Genomic DNA, 16,700 nt, shown 5'->3' with positions numbered 1-16,700 from the left:
CTAATTCATCAAAGACTAGTATAAATAAACAAACTTTGTATTGGAAATATGTTTCTCCTCATTTTTGAGGAAGATGCTTGCACAAGAATGTTCATTAGAACTAAACATTACTGTATATTATAGCCTAAAATGACTTCTGTGTGGCAATTTCATCTAGCATCCCATAAAGAAAGTTATGTAGCATTTGACATGGACCAAAAGCAGATGGACAGTTTTTCTAGTTCTGCCAACATGCAGTAGCTAAACCGACCAGTCTTAGGTCTTCTAGACACATACTTACATGAAATAACTGCAGTCTTCTCCAGATCAATATAAATGAGATAAACGGCCTGCCATTTGTCCTGCTCGGCCTCGTTCCTCACTGCACTGTTTAAATTGATTTTTGATTACTGCTTCCTGCATCTGTGTTTTTGAAACTCTTGTCACAGTTAGAGTGGCAGGCCTCTTTTCCTGCAGGGAAACCTAACGAGGGTTCAGTATCAGCCAGTTGTGGTGATCTGTGGGAGGACAGAAATGAACTGTGGTAGCTAAGAGGAGCCTGTGGCAGAGGCAGTAGTAGCAACTTCCAAAAAAAAAAGACACAGGTTTTGTAGTGACAGTATGCAAGCAGTTGGCATCTCTGACTGAGACATGGACATCAACTCTCGGGACACCTCTTCAGAGTGCTGGGTACCCGCTTACTACACACCACTACTTCTTCTCCAACCATATTGTGGTTGTGACAGAAAGAGGGGACAACATTAGTAATACTGGTGGAAGAAGCTGCATATGTGTGCGTGTCTTTGTAGGACAAAGCCTTCTGACATTGCTCATGGCCACAGGAATTCAAGAGGTTAAAACTGAATTCTGACTGACAGTTTCACTGAATCATAGAGTAAAGTAGGTTGGAAGGGACCGTGGGAGGTTATCTGGACCAAATCCTGGACCGAACTGAGATTAGATAGCTCAAGGGCTTGGCTGTCAAATTAAGCCTATCTCCAAAGATTGTAATTCCACTCTGTTCCAGTGACTGAATCAGCAGTGATATTTTTTTCCCTAATACGTAGCTGGAATTTTCCTTGATGCAACTCCTTTCTATTGCCTCTTTTGCTATCACTCTGTATCTGCCAAACATCCATGGTCTCCATACCCTCCCACTGGGAAGCTCCTGAAAAATTTCTGTATATCAACTTTTCTTTTTTGCATGGTGCTACTCCATCCTTAGTGTACAATCTGGCATTTGTCTTTATTGAACTTCATGAGGTTCCTGTATGCCCATTTCTTCAGCCTTCCCACGTCTCACTGAAGAGCAGCCTTGTCCTCTAGCACATTAGCCTCCCCCCCTCCAAGTCTGTCATTATCTGCAAACTTACTGAGAGTGCACTCCATCCCATCACTGAGGTTGTTAATACAGACAATAAACTATATTGCCCCAATATCAATTGCTGTGTTCCACTGCTAACTAGCTGCCACTCTTAATTTTGCTGCCTGGTTTGCAGGACTGACTGGGAAATGGTACAGTAATTATTCCGATGTTCGGTTGCTTTTGTACTTTGCTACCAGGATCCAAAGTCATGGACAGATTTCTACAGAAATTCGGAATTCGGAGTACTTCACCAGCATGCCCCCTCTGCCAGTAGAATGCCTCGACATAGATGGGGACTGGAACACACTCCCAGTTATATTTGAAGACAGGTATATGGATTTGCAGTGCAAAGGTGAGTGAAACCCCCCAAAGTGCAGTTTGATGAGACAGCCTGAGCTGAGTGAATTTCCACTACCTCTTCCCTTCATGAGCTATCGCTTACCTTGGGCTGGTTCTGGCGCTCGTCTGATTGCTTCCTATTCTGATTCAAATCACTAAAACTGCTGAAAACTAACTGCTTCCACCACTACACCTCCCCTCCCCCCCCCCCCAAAAAAAAAAAAAGAAAAAACAAAGAAAAAAAAAGCTTGTTGTTCCTACTTTGGAGATGGATGGGAAGGGAGAAATAGAAATGTGAGGGGGAGTGAGATGTTTCCCTTTTGCACGCTTATTCATAAGGTGGCACTGTGCACTCGGGTCCGTGCTTGCCTCTCAGGTCTTGCACCAGCACGGGTCCTTCTAGCAGGCCACAGAACAAATCCATATGGACAGGAACCCTCCTGAGTCCTGATACGAAAGCATAGAGCAGCCACAGAGCTGCACAGCTGGAGCTCCATAGGGCAATGTGGAAGAAGTGCTCGGGTATCACTCTCAGATTGCACCGTGGCAGCTAGCTGGGTCTGAAGTCACATGAAGAGGGCAGCTGGGGCTGTGGTGTGGGGGCCAAAAAAGCTGGAGAGATGCTGAAATGCTCCATCAGGAACAGGATTATGTGTTTTCACCCAGATTTCCAGCTACTGATAGTGAAATAAGACATAGGCTCTAATTGGGACAGAGAGGGAAGAAGAAAGTCCCAAGAAAATAAATCTGTTCCTGTTATAGGAGGTGGTGAGGTGGCATCAAATTGAGGTTATCCTTGTCACTGGTGATGAAGAAAGATCTGAGTTAATTTCTCTTTAGTGTTACAGACTAGTCCTCTGCTTGGATTTTAATGGAACATGAATATTACTTAATATAGTTAAATACCTGTATTCCCTAGAAGTAAACTCTACAGTATTTCCTGTATTTTAATATTTTTTTACCTTTGGAGAAAGCAGGTTAATTACAAGAACTGGAGGTAAAATCTAAACAGGAAAAAAAATCTTGGGGCTTTTTGTTGGATTATAAATTTAAATGAAAACTGGCACAATGAAATTCATCCCTAGTGTGACATCTAGTGGTAAGAGAACTCAGAACGAAATATCTCACTTGCATAACTTAAACATAAAGCCCAATACTGTCCCTAAAAGGCAGCTCTGCTTTTTTTCAATAAATACCCAAATCAGATTTTTAATTAAGAATTGATTTAGTTTCGCAAATTTGTAGTAAAAGCTCGTAGTCCTTGGTTCCATTTACTTTTTAACCAACTATTCAGGTTAATAAGGAAGCAATATGCATTAAAATAGTGAGTGATCACGGTCTAGTAAATATGGCCAGAGGTCCAAAATTTCCACTGTGCTAGAGTTATCACACTGTCTAATTTTGACACTGCTCATTATACATATTTTAACTATTAAATTGACTCTCAAGCAATATCTATACTATGTGTTATGTAGCATGACAGCAGGAGTGCAAAGCCTGTTGTCTCTGGCCTGCCTTTGCTGAGGAAACTAGCAGGGTAGATACAATTATCCTGGGAAAAGTATATTTTGCTGATATTGCTGCTTTTTGCCTAAATACAACCGTTTAGTGCATGTAATTCTTATTAAAGATAACCATATGCACCCTGTAATTTGCATTTTTGTTATATATTTCTAAAATACAGGTAATTTGTATGGTTTATATAGTATAAATACATAAAACTTTTGGGGCCTTACAATCATTTCCCAAAGTCCCACAAGGAAAATTGGTTATATTCTTGCAGGTATCACTTCTTTATTTATTTATTTATTTCAGATCAGAATTTGGATGTTTTCCCAGATTTTGAGGTTCCTGCAAGCACACGAATGGATGCAATAGTCAACAACGAAGATTTTGCGTCACATGATGCAACAGCGAAAGGAGACTTTGGGAAACGTACCCTGGTAATTCACACAGATAGAATAAATGGGAATCTCTCCTGCGTGTATAGTGGTACTGAATGTGCTGTTTATACAGCTAAAGGTTTAAACCAGCACTCCACATCTCAGGTATGTACAGTTAACAAAGAAGGCCAAAGGAAACCTGAAAAGATTTTTGTTTCAACTAAGGGGATTGCTTCTAACTTGGAGCCGGGCAATACAGAATGCGTATCAGAAGACTTTAAAACATCTGAGGATGTTTCTTTAAAAGACAATAGACTTTCACCAGAAGTTACCTATGGAGATATGAAACCTAGCAATAAGGATTCCCATAAAAGTGAACCCATGTTAATTGTTAGTGCTCAGGATGATGGCGGAGTGTGTGGAACCGATGGCTTGGAAGGCAGGACTGAATTACATAAAACAACTCAATGTAGTCATCCTGCAAATAACTTCACTTCTTCTGAACTTGCACTAAATGAACTAACCAGTCTTGAAAAACCAGCAGATCCAGATGCCAAGGCTCTGTTACCTGTTTTGAAAGGTTTTGCCACCCACAACTTTGAAATGAAATTGTTCACAAAGGAACAACGAACTGAAGATTGTGAAGAATTTACCCTGATGTCAGGGGTTATAAAGAGATCATCTTCAATAATATCTGATTCGGGCATTGAAAGTGAACCAAGCTCAGTGGCATGGTCTGACGCACGTAGCCGGGCTCTGGAGCTGCCCAGCGATAGAGAGATCCTACACCATTTGGTACGGAGACATGCCATTCACCGAAATTCCCTGGAGGGTGGCCACACGGAAAGCAATACCAGCTTGCCCAGTGGGATTCAAGCATCGCTCACGTCCATTAGCTCTTTGCCCTTTGAGGAAGAGGAGAGGGAAGTAGAACTTACCAAACTGACCAAATCTGTTTCAGCTCCTCAGATCAGTAGCCCAGAAGAGCCTATGGAGGAGATGGACATATCCAAACACACTGAAGCACCCGCAGGAGCTTCAGGAGGACACTTAAAAAATTGCATGGAAACAGATAGTGGAGATAGGTTGTTAATTGTGAACTTTTCTGGATGTCAGATTGCCACTGAAAGTGGTCAACTAGAACCAAAAGGACATCCAAAACCCTCTTCCAAACACAGTAGCAGTAACACTGAGTTACAAGGGGAAGAGGAGAAAGAAGATTTTTCAGAGACACATTGTAGTTTGAAATGTGCAGAAACACCTGTAACTCAAAAGCAGCTCAGAGATGTTTCCGAATGCCAAACAGTGGAGAGTAATGGTGAGTGCAGCTTAAAAACAACAAGGGCTTGCAGTTACTTGGACATGAGTATAGATAATTTTGATACATGCATTGATGATGCAAAGGATAAACCTAAGCCAAACAGTTTAAACATACAGCAAGACTTTTATTCCAGTTTTAGGATATCAGAAGAGGAGAATTTCTCAAATGGCACGAAGTTGGTGCCAGATTTTTGCTATCCTGTTTCAGCCTCCTTGGAAACCTCCACCAAATTTGATCCAATGCAAGGAGAGCGTGATGACTCTGTTGCTGACAAAAGCCTGGCAGTATACGCAGAAATGCAAGGGTTACAAGAAATTGAGCTCAACGATTCACTCGCCTCAGTGCAGCCTGAAGCAAAATCCTGCCAGGCTGAATTTCCTCAGGAACCCGACAACCAAGAACATAAGCTTGTAGCTAATGACACTGGGTTTCATTCAGTGACGACAGAAGGGGTAGCACTGGAAAGCAGAAAGGTTGTTGATGTAGTTAACCTGTCTGTCTCCTGCACTGCCACGTGTCTTCCCTTTTCTTCCGTGCTCAAGGAGACCCCTGCTATGGTCGGCTTCTCTTCAAAGCAGGCTGCGTTTCCCATTACACACCAGCCTCTAGGCTCTTTCGGAGTTGTCTCTTCTAATTCAAATGAGATGGATGAAGAGGCCAATGAAAGGATGCTGAAGTAAGAATGCCTAGTTTCTTCTTTAATTAATGTTATTGCAATGCCAAGATACCTTGACAAAGCTCAGGCCTCTAATGCACTAAGCGTGGTATACACATGGGTTGAGACAGTTGCTGCCAGAGGAGTTAAGGGTAAAATAATTCAACTAGACAAATGGTTTATTCAGAATAAATAATCTAAGTAGATAGCAAGAACTGAAACACGGAGAGACAAAGCTTTTCAAAGGTATTAGGTCCTTAAAGCTTGTGGAAATCAATGGGAGTTAGGTGTCCAAATGCTCTTGAAGATCTGGCCCTCCATCATGAACCCAAGGTTATTCAGAGCTGGGTTTTGCTCCTGGAGAGCTGGTTCGTCATTGCAGTACAATAGCTTGTCTTTCTTTTCTGTTTAAATAATTATTCCCATTAGATAAATTGTAAAAAGGGAGCACAGATAGGCTTGCAGGGCCTTGGCTTCAGTTCCTGAAACTGGAAAACTGGAGAGTTAACCTCCTGGGTAGCTGGAGAAGAGACATTATTTTATTTCTTGCTCCATAGCCCATGCCAAAAATGCCCAATTGTGGCATTTCTTAACTGACCACCTGTTTCATGGATTGACTTGATTGATTCCATTAGATTTTGGTGTCTTTGCTGAGCTGAGGGAATATGGCAGCATGGGAAGTTCTCCATCCATTCATCTGTGTAAAATGTTGGTTATGTGCACTCATTTGGGACTCAAGACTTTACTTAACTATTTCTTTAAACAACTTGAGTTTCATTGTATAGTCCCTCCTGTAAGTCCTGCTTAAATAGCACATTTAAAACGAAGTACAAAATGTATTCCTTCTCTGTGAAGCAGAATATTTAAGCATACATTTATGCAAACTGCTGAATCCAAAGCCTCCAGTTCCATAGCCAGACTCCTAGACTTCTGGCCCTTGAGTCCTTTTCATGTTAGTAATTGCTCACCATCATATCAAGTGGCTCTAGGCTATCCCCAGGCTTTAAGGTTAATAGCTCCTAACCTGGTTCATCTTAGTTTTCTACCTACATCTAAACTTATGTTCTAATTCTTAATCTACAAGGGCTCTGCATAAGTTTTGCTGAGCAAAAAAGTGACTGAAGTGTTCGGCACTTTTGGATAGCAGAGTGCTTTGGGGTGAATTTGTGTGTCAAATTTTAGGCCTTTAGCAGGATACGGCTCAGCCTAATTCTTTTAGGGCTGAGTTGCTCTTCCACTTTGCTACTAAATATTTGCAAACAAAACAAAATAAAAAAAAAACAAAACAGTCTCTGGAAGAAGCTTCAATTTTTCATATCCTACCTCCACGGTTTGAGGGGTGGAAAGAACACCTTCCACTCTCTATAGGCAACTGATGCTGTCATTTTGCTTTTCAGTGTGGATTTGGCTGATGACATTTTTAAGATGCAATATTTACTAGTTCTGCATCTTCTTCTCATTGCTTCAACCTCCAGAAAATTCTTGTTGGGAAATCTTTTGTACACCAGACACGTGAGGTGCTAATGGGGTTCACCTATTCCCTGCATATAATCAAGCCATTTAGGAGCAGATTTTCTTTCCTGCATCCTGATTTCTTTGTATCAGAACTGATTGTATCCAGGCTTGTACCTTTAGAGTTGCAGATATGATTTCTTTCAAGTACCATTCTCTTCATCTCTTGTTGAAAGGTTTACTGTTGAACACCCAGTTCTACTGTGATTAATTAATGTATTCTACAGCTTTTATCAGGCCAAAGAAAAATTTAAAAAAGAAATGAAGATTGAAGGATTTCTGTACAGTGACTTATCTGTACTAGCTTCTGATATCCCATATTTTCCACCAGAGGAAGAGGAAGAAAATCTGGAAGATGGAATTCACCTGGTTGTCTGTGTCCATGGGTTGGATGGTAAGGCCAGGCAGAATTGCTATATGTTATAGTCATTTTGGTATAGACAGGAAAAAAAAAATATAAAGTCAAACCTTCAACAAGTATGAAAGAACAGAGTCAACAGAAAGTATTTACCTTAGCTAAGAGTTTAGTCCTTTATATGTTATTCAGTCTACTGTAATAAAGGTTCTATATGAATATTAAATATTTGCTCTAATAAATGGGTGCTCTACATTCTTTTTTGTTTAAACAGAATTCTGCAATAAAATACACTAATCTTTACATGTACAGTAACAGTACATTGCAATAACGCCTCTTACCACTCTGCAGAGGTTTGTTGTTTAGTAGTACCCAAACCAAAAAATATAACTCTACTATAGCGTAGAAAGTGATTGGCTTTAGAAAGTAAAATAAGTATCATTATTCACTGAGGAGGAAGCGTGGTCTGGAATTTTTAAATTATATGCTTTCTAAGCAGAAAGAAAACATGTTAAAGTTGAAACATCTCTTGTCAAGGTATTGTTTTTAAGGCTTTAACTTTGAGACTTATAGAGAAAGAGCAATGGAGACTCCAAAATAGCAGGCAGCCTCATAAAGGGGAGAAACAAACGCTCCCTGGCTTAAGCAGGGGCTTGAATTTCGCCATACGATATCTAGCTGGCAGTAATGTCCCACTCGGTAGGTGGAGGTGCCTTCTTCTCCAACAAAATGCTTCAGAAGACCTTGGAATTTGCCTAGTAAGGTCAGATTCCAGCCTTTTAGGGGCTGCTTGTGGCTTTTCAATGACTGGGCGGCAGTGTTATTCTGGGCCTGATCTTTGCCTCTTCCTCCCCTGCCTGTTTATGTGGCCCACAGCAAGCAGGAGCTGATGTCCAGCTGTCCCTCGTGTAGCTGAGCAGGCTGTGGGTGATCTTTCTATCCTGCTGTTTCAATGTGTGGTCATATTATTCAGTGGAGCTGGTTTAGAAGCTCTTAAAAAGTGCTCTCTGTAGTCAAAATCCGTGAGAAGAAGAGTGTATTAAGTTGAATATATATTAGCTACTTTGCTGCTGAATTACAGCTGATCGAGTGCTATTTATTTCTAGGTAACAGTGCAGATCTGCGGCTGGTAAAGACGTTTATAGAACTGGGACTCCCTGGTGGAAAATTGGACTTCCTAATGTCTGAAAGAAATCAGGTAGTACAGAGCTAATTTTGTTTTTTCTTTAGGTAGTTGGCAAGCTGTTGACATCGCTGAAACAGGGCCTTCAGCAAGTGGCTAGCTTGAAGAGGCAAAAGCTCTGGGGAATTTAGGAAATTTTGTATGGGGTTTAGTACAAACGCTGCTTTTGCTCCTGCCTGAGTTGACAGGATTTTAAAAACAATCATAAAAGATTCCTAGCATTGAAATCACAGGCATTTTAACTGACATCAGCACTTATAGCATTGAACCTTAGAAGAAGTTAATTGGTATGTCTTGTCAGTTTGCAAACAGCAGACAAGTGTATGTGCCTGTTGGATGGCATGCGAAATAGTACCAAAAGAAAACAGCATGTTTAGTGATGTTAAATTCTCCTGAAGATGTGAAATACCCGGCTGAAGGCAGCAGATTGTCAGCTGCTTTTGCCATGTCAGCTACTGTTTCTTATGTTGTCACGTTTACAAGATTTATTTCCTTGAATGATGAAGAAACTTCTTCCAGAAAAAATTCATTGCTACTGTAAGCAGAGCAACAGGAGTGAGTTCTGTGCTCTGCTTTGCAATGAGCTCATATTCACGGTGCAGAGGGCTACCCTTATACGTAAGATAAGGATTTCCAGAGCCCAGTCAAAAGCATTATTCTGATTTATGAAGAAAGCTGAGCAACTTAAGTCAAAACTTCCCAACCTTCTTTGCTCAACAGATCTTTGGTTGAAGATAACCAAACAACAGTTGGGTGTTATTCTGTGAACAGCTGGTGATAGTCTGTGAACTTGCCGCCTTCCAGGGCACATTTCTTTCAGTAAGAGATTGTCCCAGAGAACATGAGCGTGATGATGTTAATGATGAGACTGCTTCAAACTTGCAACAACGGCTCTTCTGTTTTCCAGTGATGAAAGGATTAGTTCTTGCAACATCTCAATTTACTGTTATCCAGAGACCATGAGAAGTTTTAGTCCTCCTTGTAATGATGTGAAAAAGTGAGCAAGTTCCCATTACACTGGAAATAGGACTCATGTGGCTTGATGGTTATCTGCGTGCTTTAAAGCATCCTGTCAACCTTTTTTCTCTGCTCTGGGCATCACACTGAAAATTATTTATGAAATCAATTGTTTAGCTGAAGTTCGCCTTGTAGAGGACAACACAACTCACTTTTTTTAGGCACTCATTTGTGAGATTTGACAAGCTCACTCAGACTGACATGATACTGAAGGATGGAGGCATAACCAGGTGAAATATGATATTGAATGCTTTTTGTTTGCAATTAATGTTTGGATTGGTATTCTTCCACCTTTAAACAACCTGAAAGACTTGGGATAATAAGCACAGGAGGAAATCATTAATTATCAATGCAGACAAAACAGACAGGCAGGAGGTTAGTGGACTGTTTCTAGTTTATGAGAACATTTATTTTAAGACACTATTGCAAACTGAATATGCTCATGTTTTCCTTTGCAAGAGCTGCAATTAGCAAGATGAGTTGTGTCACAAAAGCATTAATTACTAGATATGTTTGCTCTGAATAGCTGTTCCAATATTTGATGATTGTTTTTGTGGCATCTCATTTGTTACAAATTTGATTTAGAGTTCTGTTGGATTGCCAAATGACACAGTTCTGAATAAGATGATCTGCCTGCAGTTGTATAGACTGGACAATATATTATTTGTTTTATTGTATCACAACTGGCAGCACTGTTGCAAGCACCAAAGTGTTTAATCTTTTTCTGGCACCCATTCTCTTACCGATAACTGTTGAATGGCCCAAGGCATTTCATTAAAATGGCCTAATAATTTTGTGATCACAGCCTTAGGGTTGACATAACCTGTGTGTCAGTGTATAATGCTGTAAACTATTTCATCCTGGTAATCTGTTAAATCCTAAATGCCACAAGCTTTTCATTCCATGTGCACAGCCCAGTTCCCAGAGAGGCTGAGCGTAAGCAGTTCTCACCAGTGTTACGTCAGGCCACTTTCAGACTGTAGTAATGACTCTCACATTACGCAACCATATGTTTTAAATCTTACTATTAATAAATTGGAAGCCCAGGTTTTTCCTACCATGACACATGCTTACGTTTGAATAAAGTACAGTCAGCGCAGAAAGAAGAGTAAGCACGATAGGCAATTTAACCCTCTTAAAATACGAATTGTCTTCTAGATACCCTGTTTCCACAGCCTACAAAAGAGAGCAGGATGATTCTTGTCCTAACTTGAATGTCTAAGATTGATTGTATTTTACTTTAAAAATATCATTGGTCTGTGATTTGCATATGCAGCAATAAATGCCATCCATTTTAATTCATCCACTGACTCAATTCTTCTTTCCCTAGACTGATACATTTGCTGATTTTGATACAATGACTGACCGATTATTGGATGAAATTATTCAGCACATCCAGTTGTACAACCTCTCCATATCCCGAATAAGGTAACGCATTGTGATAATTAATAGTCTGTGACTGTATATGGTCATGAGAAACATTCAGCAGAATTAGCATTTCTAAAGGTGCTCTATGTCAAAAGCCATTAAAGACAGTGAGATGAGTTTTTACTTTGTTATAGCTAGAAGAGTATCTATGAGGCTGAAGAAAATATGAAATGAAAAGTAAGTGGTGTTAATGAAAACTTTGATAACATCCACTTAAGAGAACAACTTATGCCACCCTTACGTGTAATTTAAATAAAATACAGATTGGTTTTGTACTAATCTAGTTCTGTCTTTTGTAACAGTTTTATTGGACATTCCCTTGGTAACGTCATCATCCGATCTGTGCTAACTCGCCCCAGGTTTCGCTATTACCTCAACAAATTACACACCTTCCTGTCCCTCTCTGGGCCTCACCTGGGAACCCTTTACAACAACAGTACTTTGGTCAGTACAGGTAAGAGTTAACGGGAATGCTATGACTTGCTGTAGTCAACGGCGGAGGATATAAGTTGTAGCAGTAAAGTAGTAGAGAGGTAGCAGTAAATTGTGATGACATGAGTCATGCACTGAAGCTGTAGCAAATATTTGCTGCAGGCTTCAAACCCACGGAGATTTCCTTCCGGAGCTGGGTTCAACATCACAGGGAACTTGCAGCTTGTGTTTCCCGAATCTGCCTGCGTGCACACGATGAAGTGCAAGCGCCAGAGCCCGTTTCTCACCCGTTGAATCCACCCTTCTATCCTACCCGGGCTCTGTGAACGGTGCAGTGAAACGGGCTCTTGGTACCTGCTATTAGGTCCCTCACTATGCTCGCTGGAAAGACCGGTGTGTGCAGCAGCAAGACGTGATCTCACTTCTGCTATGTTCTTCCACTCTATACTGCCTGTAAAGTCAGGCATCTCCAAAGCTGAGAAAGACACTTACAGTGATAGGTGAAATGAATCTCTCAAAGTCTAACCTTCATGAGTCCTCATGTTACCATGATATTGAAGAATACCACAAGACCCGTAGACTTTTCTTCTTGTTAATTAGCAATAAAGAGGAAACAAGGACTTAATACTGTTACAGTGCCGTTGTTAGTCTATTCAGTTGTAATTTATTACTATAGGCACATAACTTTAAGCCCTGCAGTTAAAATTAGCAATTGTGGTAAAAAGAAAATACACATCAATTGTCATTCCAGGTCTATGGCTCATGCAGAAGTTGAAAAAATCAGGGTCACTTTTGCAGCTGACCTTCAGGGACAATGCGGATCTGCGCAAATGTTTCCTCTATCAGCTCAGCCAAAAAACGGGTAAGTAGTGCTTTGGGTGGGTGTGCAAATGTCAGCAGCTGTTCCAAAAAAATTGTCCTGTACTACTGTGTTCTCCAGAAAATAAAGGAAATATGCTTTTAGTCACTGATTTTTCTTTAAATGTCCTTACCTTCAAGAAGGTCTGCTCTGTATAATATTTATTTTATCTGTGCACTTCCTCTGCAGCAGTCAGCAGGAAATATAGTCACCAAATTGTTAGCACCAAATAAGCCTTCCATGCTGTAGTAAACACACATCTAAGTTTATATTCCACAAGCAAGAAATATTATCCTTGACAGGCCACCATTACTTAATTTATGCTGCTTGATGAAAAGCATTTTTTTTTCAAGTTTAGCATCTCTTGTCTGTAGGAAATATGATGCCCTGAAATGAAGAGCAAATTTTATTGATGTCTATTGTGACACCTCTGTACTACAGAGGGATATATATGGCTTAACACTGGAAAAAAAGATGTCTAAACAGAGATCTTTTACATTTGCCTTGGCCTGTCATGCAGAAATGAAATAATCCAGGATTTTCCAAAGAGGAGGAGAGGGAGAAAAAAAAGCAAGCATAATCCTTCTAATCAAGAAAATATTTTTTTCTAAGAGTTATTTTTAGTATTTCATGTGATCAAATTGGTGCTAAATATACACTCACAGAGTCACTTCTTGACATTTAATTATTTGACACATTACTAATGGGAAACAAAGATAAATTTGTTAGACAAAATATCAAGAAATTATATTTGTCTTGTCAAACATGGAATGATTTGATAATTTTATGAACACAATACGTGACCTAATAAGTGAAAGGAAGCTGCTGTATCTTGGCATTACTCAAATTTCCTGTATGATTCCCTGGCTTTCACTTCTATGGACGTCAGTGGGATGTTTACTTTGATTGCCATGTTCAAATCATACTGGGTCTACACAGGAAGCTAATTTGCTAACTTCACAGCCAAGAATTCCCAAGCACATGCTGTAGACACAGCGATGCGTTGTTTTGTTAGCTTGGAAGACTGGAGATGTAAAGGGAGATAAAGGAAGGTTTCATCCCTGCAAAAGCAGGAAGGTAAATGTCAAGAGGGTTTTCTTTAAAATCAGAATGATGCAGGTAGATGGGTAGGGAGAAAATGGGAAACAGGTCAAGATGTGGACATATGAGCTGAGTCACAACAGAGGTCTTCCTAATCCTGTCTCCTTCTTCCAGAGGTGCTTGAGAGCACCTGCAGATGGAGACGTTTAAGAGGGCGGTAGTATTTCCAGATAACTCTTTGAGCCTCCAATAATTGCTCACTTTCTTCTTAAAGTAGTAGTCCCTACTTAAAGTTTAATTTCTTTAAACACTCTTTGTGCTTGTCTTGGAGAAAAAGAAAGAACAGTTGTTTACCACTGATCTTCTTCCAAAAAAAAAAAAAAAAAAAAAAAAATGTGGATGTCAGCACTCACTGTTGTCCTCTCCTACTTGATAGTCTGAAGTGGAATTTACAAACTTAATTGGTTTCGTGGTAGGATGGCCTACGAAAATGATAGGCAGCTTCAGCCAGGCTTAGCAGAAGACGCCAGCAGTACTCTTCCTTGTGGTAATGGCAAAAGTCCAGAACGGGAAAGACTTGGTCCCAGGCTGCTTTTGCATGAGGGAGAGGGAAGGTCTAAAACACAGCTCTCCTGTGTTCGGGATACTCTCTGTATCTACTCTACTGTATCATCTGTGTCGATTTTCCAACTCTTCTGCTGAATTTGGACTCAGGAGGCCACAAACAGAGGAAGCAGAATGAACTAGTATCCAGCTATATATACTTATCCATGCAAGAACACCCATTGACTATAGTGGGGATATTCATATAATTACACTGTTCAGAGGCATAAATATTTGCAAGATTAAGGTTTCAATTAAATATCATTTGGAACAGAAACAGTTTCCTTTTTTTTCTGATATAAAGTTAACTTATAGTATGAGCATATGTAACAAGTCATTCACAGAAGTAGCAGAAATAATTTCTAAGATATTTTCCTAAACCGTTATAAATCTGTGCTGTTTCAATTTTTCTTCATCTGTTTTGCATAGTAGATTTCAAAATTTGCATGAACATGACATAGTCATGCTGACATTAAAGATGTTTTCATTGCTGGGCATTATTGTGAAGAACATATTTAATGCATTTGTTTGCCACAGGTCTTCAGTACTTTAAAAATGTTGTGTTAGTGGCCTCACCTCAAGACAGATATGTACCCTTTCATTCAGCAAGAATAGAAATGTGCAAAAATGCACTCAAAGACAGACACACAGGTATGTATAAGGTCTTTTTTGTGTTAACAAAGCTGCTGAGGAATTGTGTTGATTTTTGTGTAGCTGAGGTCATTGCATCAGAAGGGCTTTTCATGAGCCTGATGAAAACTCAGATGTTTGATAAGGAAGAAAGTGTTTTCTTCCCACAGGAAATATCTGAAATCAATTTTTTTTTTTTTTTTAAAAAAGTGCTTTTCAAGGAGCTCTTCATTTGATGAAAAAAAAAAAAAAATCAATCAGGTTGCAATCAAAGGGCTCTTACCCTTTCGTTTCCTTCCCTCTCCTTCTCTTTATTTTAAGAAAAGTGATGATAATAGAACTAGTTCCCAACAATGTTTTTCTCCACTCTACTGAACTGCTAGCATTGTCATGCCTTTGTTTCACATAATGAAATCTCATTAAACACATCCAAAGTCAATAGGTTTTCCTTTTGATTTCAGTAGTCTTTGGATGAGTGCACTGTGATTTAAGTGGCAATCAGATCCAAAGTTATCTTACTTTGTAAAAAAAATCTCCCAGGTACCTCAGGACACATGCCATCAGAGGCCTAGCTCTCCCGTGAGCTCAGACAATATTTTCTGTCCCATATATCGCTTTTGTCATTAGCAGTTTTTCTTATTATAAAATACTCCATAACTTTAGTTTGATACCACTTTCAGAAATAATATTCATGTGATTTCATACTTGTTTCACATATATGGTTAGCTAGAAGTAGAGGAACTCCTCGGAAGTACAGAGAGATACAGAGTGTGAAGGCCCAAGTAGTCAAGATAGTTTCCTTCTCATATCTCAAACAAAACAAAACTGCTTTTTTTCCTACCTCAAAAACAAATTGAAAGGCAAGCTCCTAGCTTAGGTAGTTGTTTTGCAGGGACAGGCATGGTGTAGCAGGTCTACATTCAGTAGAGATTATTCATGTGTATGGGAAGTTTTCAGAGTAGTTGCTGTTCTATAAATTTCTGAAGTACCTATTGAAAGGCATGATGTTCTTGATGAAGTAGACTCCTCAGAGAAACCCTAGTGAACCTTTATTTCTTGCCAGACCCCTTTTCCTTCTGCTTCACAAACAGCGTAATTCCAGTCCTTTTTCCCTGAAGGTAACGAGAGCATTTCCTTCCACTACAGGAGAAATGGGACTGAATGATGAGAAACTTCAGCAGTCCTCTTGAGGTGGCAAATATCTGCTCGTAGATTAACAGTGTGCTGGCATTTGGCTAAAATTGGCAAGGAGCAGTCTCTAGGCACTCACTTTTTGGCATTTAATTTTCCTGCCCGTTGTCACCGGGATTAAATTACACTAGGAGGAAAGAAGGGGTCTGGCAGCTTTGGCATGTAGATGTGACATCTAAAAACATTTTTCAGGTCCTGTTTATGCAGAAATGATTAACAACCTGCTCCAGCCGTTGATCGGGGCGAAGGACTGCACTTTAATACGACACAACGTGTTCCACGCTCTGCCCAACACCGCCAACACGCTCATAGGCCGGGCTGCCCACATTGCGGTGCTGGACTCCGAACTTTTCCTGGAGAAGTTTTTCCTCGTGGCAGGACTCAACTACTTCAAATAGTGCCTGAAGTACTGGGTAACAGAAACAAAACATTTTGTTGAGTGGAGTCGAATCCCTCAGCCAAAAAAAAAATGCAGTATCAGAAACGAGATCAGGTGGGACTTTCAAACTCTCCATTTTCATTTCTGTCCCAGAGAATAAAGTTCTATGGCTTTAAGCTATTCAAGCTTCCAAGTACTGGTGCTTTTGGAAGAAATAAATATCCCTCCTGCGTTTCGATGTTTTTTGTCCATATAAAAACATAAGCTGCTTCTGAAATAGAGAATCTGAATGGGAAGGCTAATTCTCTAAATGTGATTGGACCAATATGATTTCCATTTCTCTCAGTTATTAACCCAGGCTCTTGGCTACCCTTGATTTAGTGTTTATTTATGTATTAAAAAAAGCTATACGTTTGTAGCACTTTGCGGGTAGTTAACACAAGAGGAAACAAGTAGATACGAGCTCAGGTTGAAACCTCCTTTGTGATGAACTGAAAAGTCTGGAAAGCATTCGTGAAAGATTTAAC

At 39.9% G+C, this 16,700-nt stretch overlaps 1 protein-coding gene across 1 annotated transcript in view; it reads left to right on the top strand.

Moving 5' to 3' along the window:
- The window catches only part of FAM135B (family with sequence similarity 135 member B), a 138,798-nt gene extending 122,606 nt beyond the window's left edge, over positions 1-16,192 (top strand). The window contains exons 11-19 of the mRNA XM_062568434.1: positions 1,543-1,697; positions 3,500-5,564; positions 7,283-7,449; positions 8,517-8,608; positions 10,941-11,038; positions 11,341-11,492; positions 12,222-12,332; positions 14,511-14,624; positions 15,987-16,192. Coding sequence (XP_062424418.1) covers positions 1,543-1,697; positions 3,500-5,564; positions 7,283-7,449; positions 8,517-8,608; positions 10,941-11,038; positions 11,341-11,492; positions 12,222-12,332; positions 14,511-14,624; positions 15,987-16,192 — 3,160 coding nt within the window. The remainder of the gene's footprint in view (positions 1-1,542; positions 1,698-3,499; positions 5,565-7,282; positions 7,450-8,516; positions 8,609-10,940; positions 11,039-11,340; positions 11,493-12,221; positions 12,333-14,510; positions 14,625-15,986) is intronic.
- The last annotated feature ends 508 nt before the right edge of the window (positions 16,193-16,700 follow it).

Source organism: Rhea pennata, chromosome 2 (assembly GCF_028389875.1).
Source record: "Rhea pennata isolate bPtePen1 chromosome 2, bPtePen1.pri, whole genome shotgun sequence".
In the NCBI taxonomy this organism is placed as follows: Eukaryota; Metazoa; Chordata; class Aves; order Rheiformes; family Rheidae; genus Rhea; species Rhea pennata.
The sequence above is the reverse complement of the archived record's forward strand: the minus strand, read 5'-3'. Positions and strand labels throughout refer to the sequence as shown.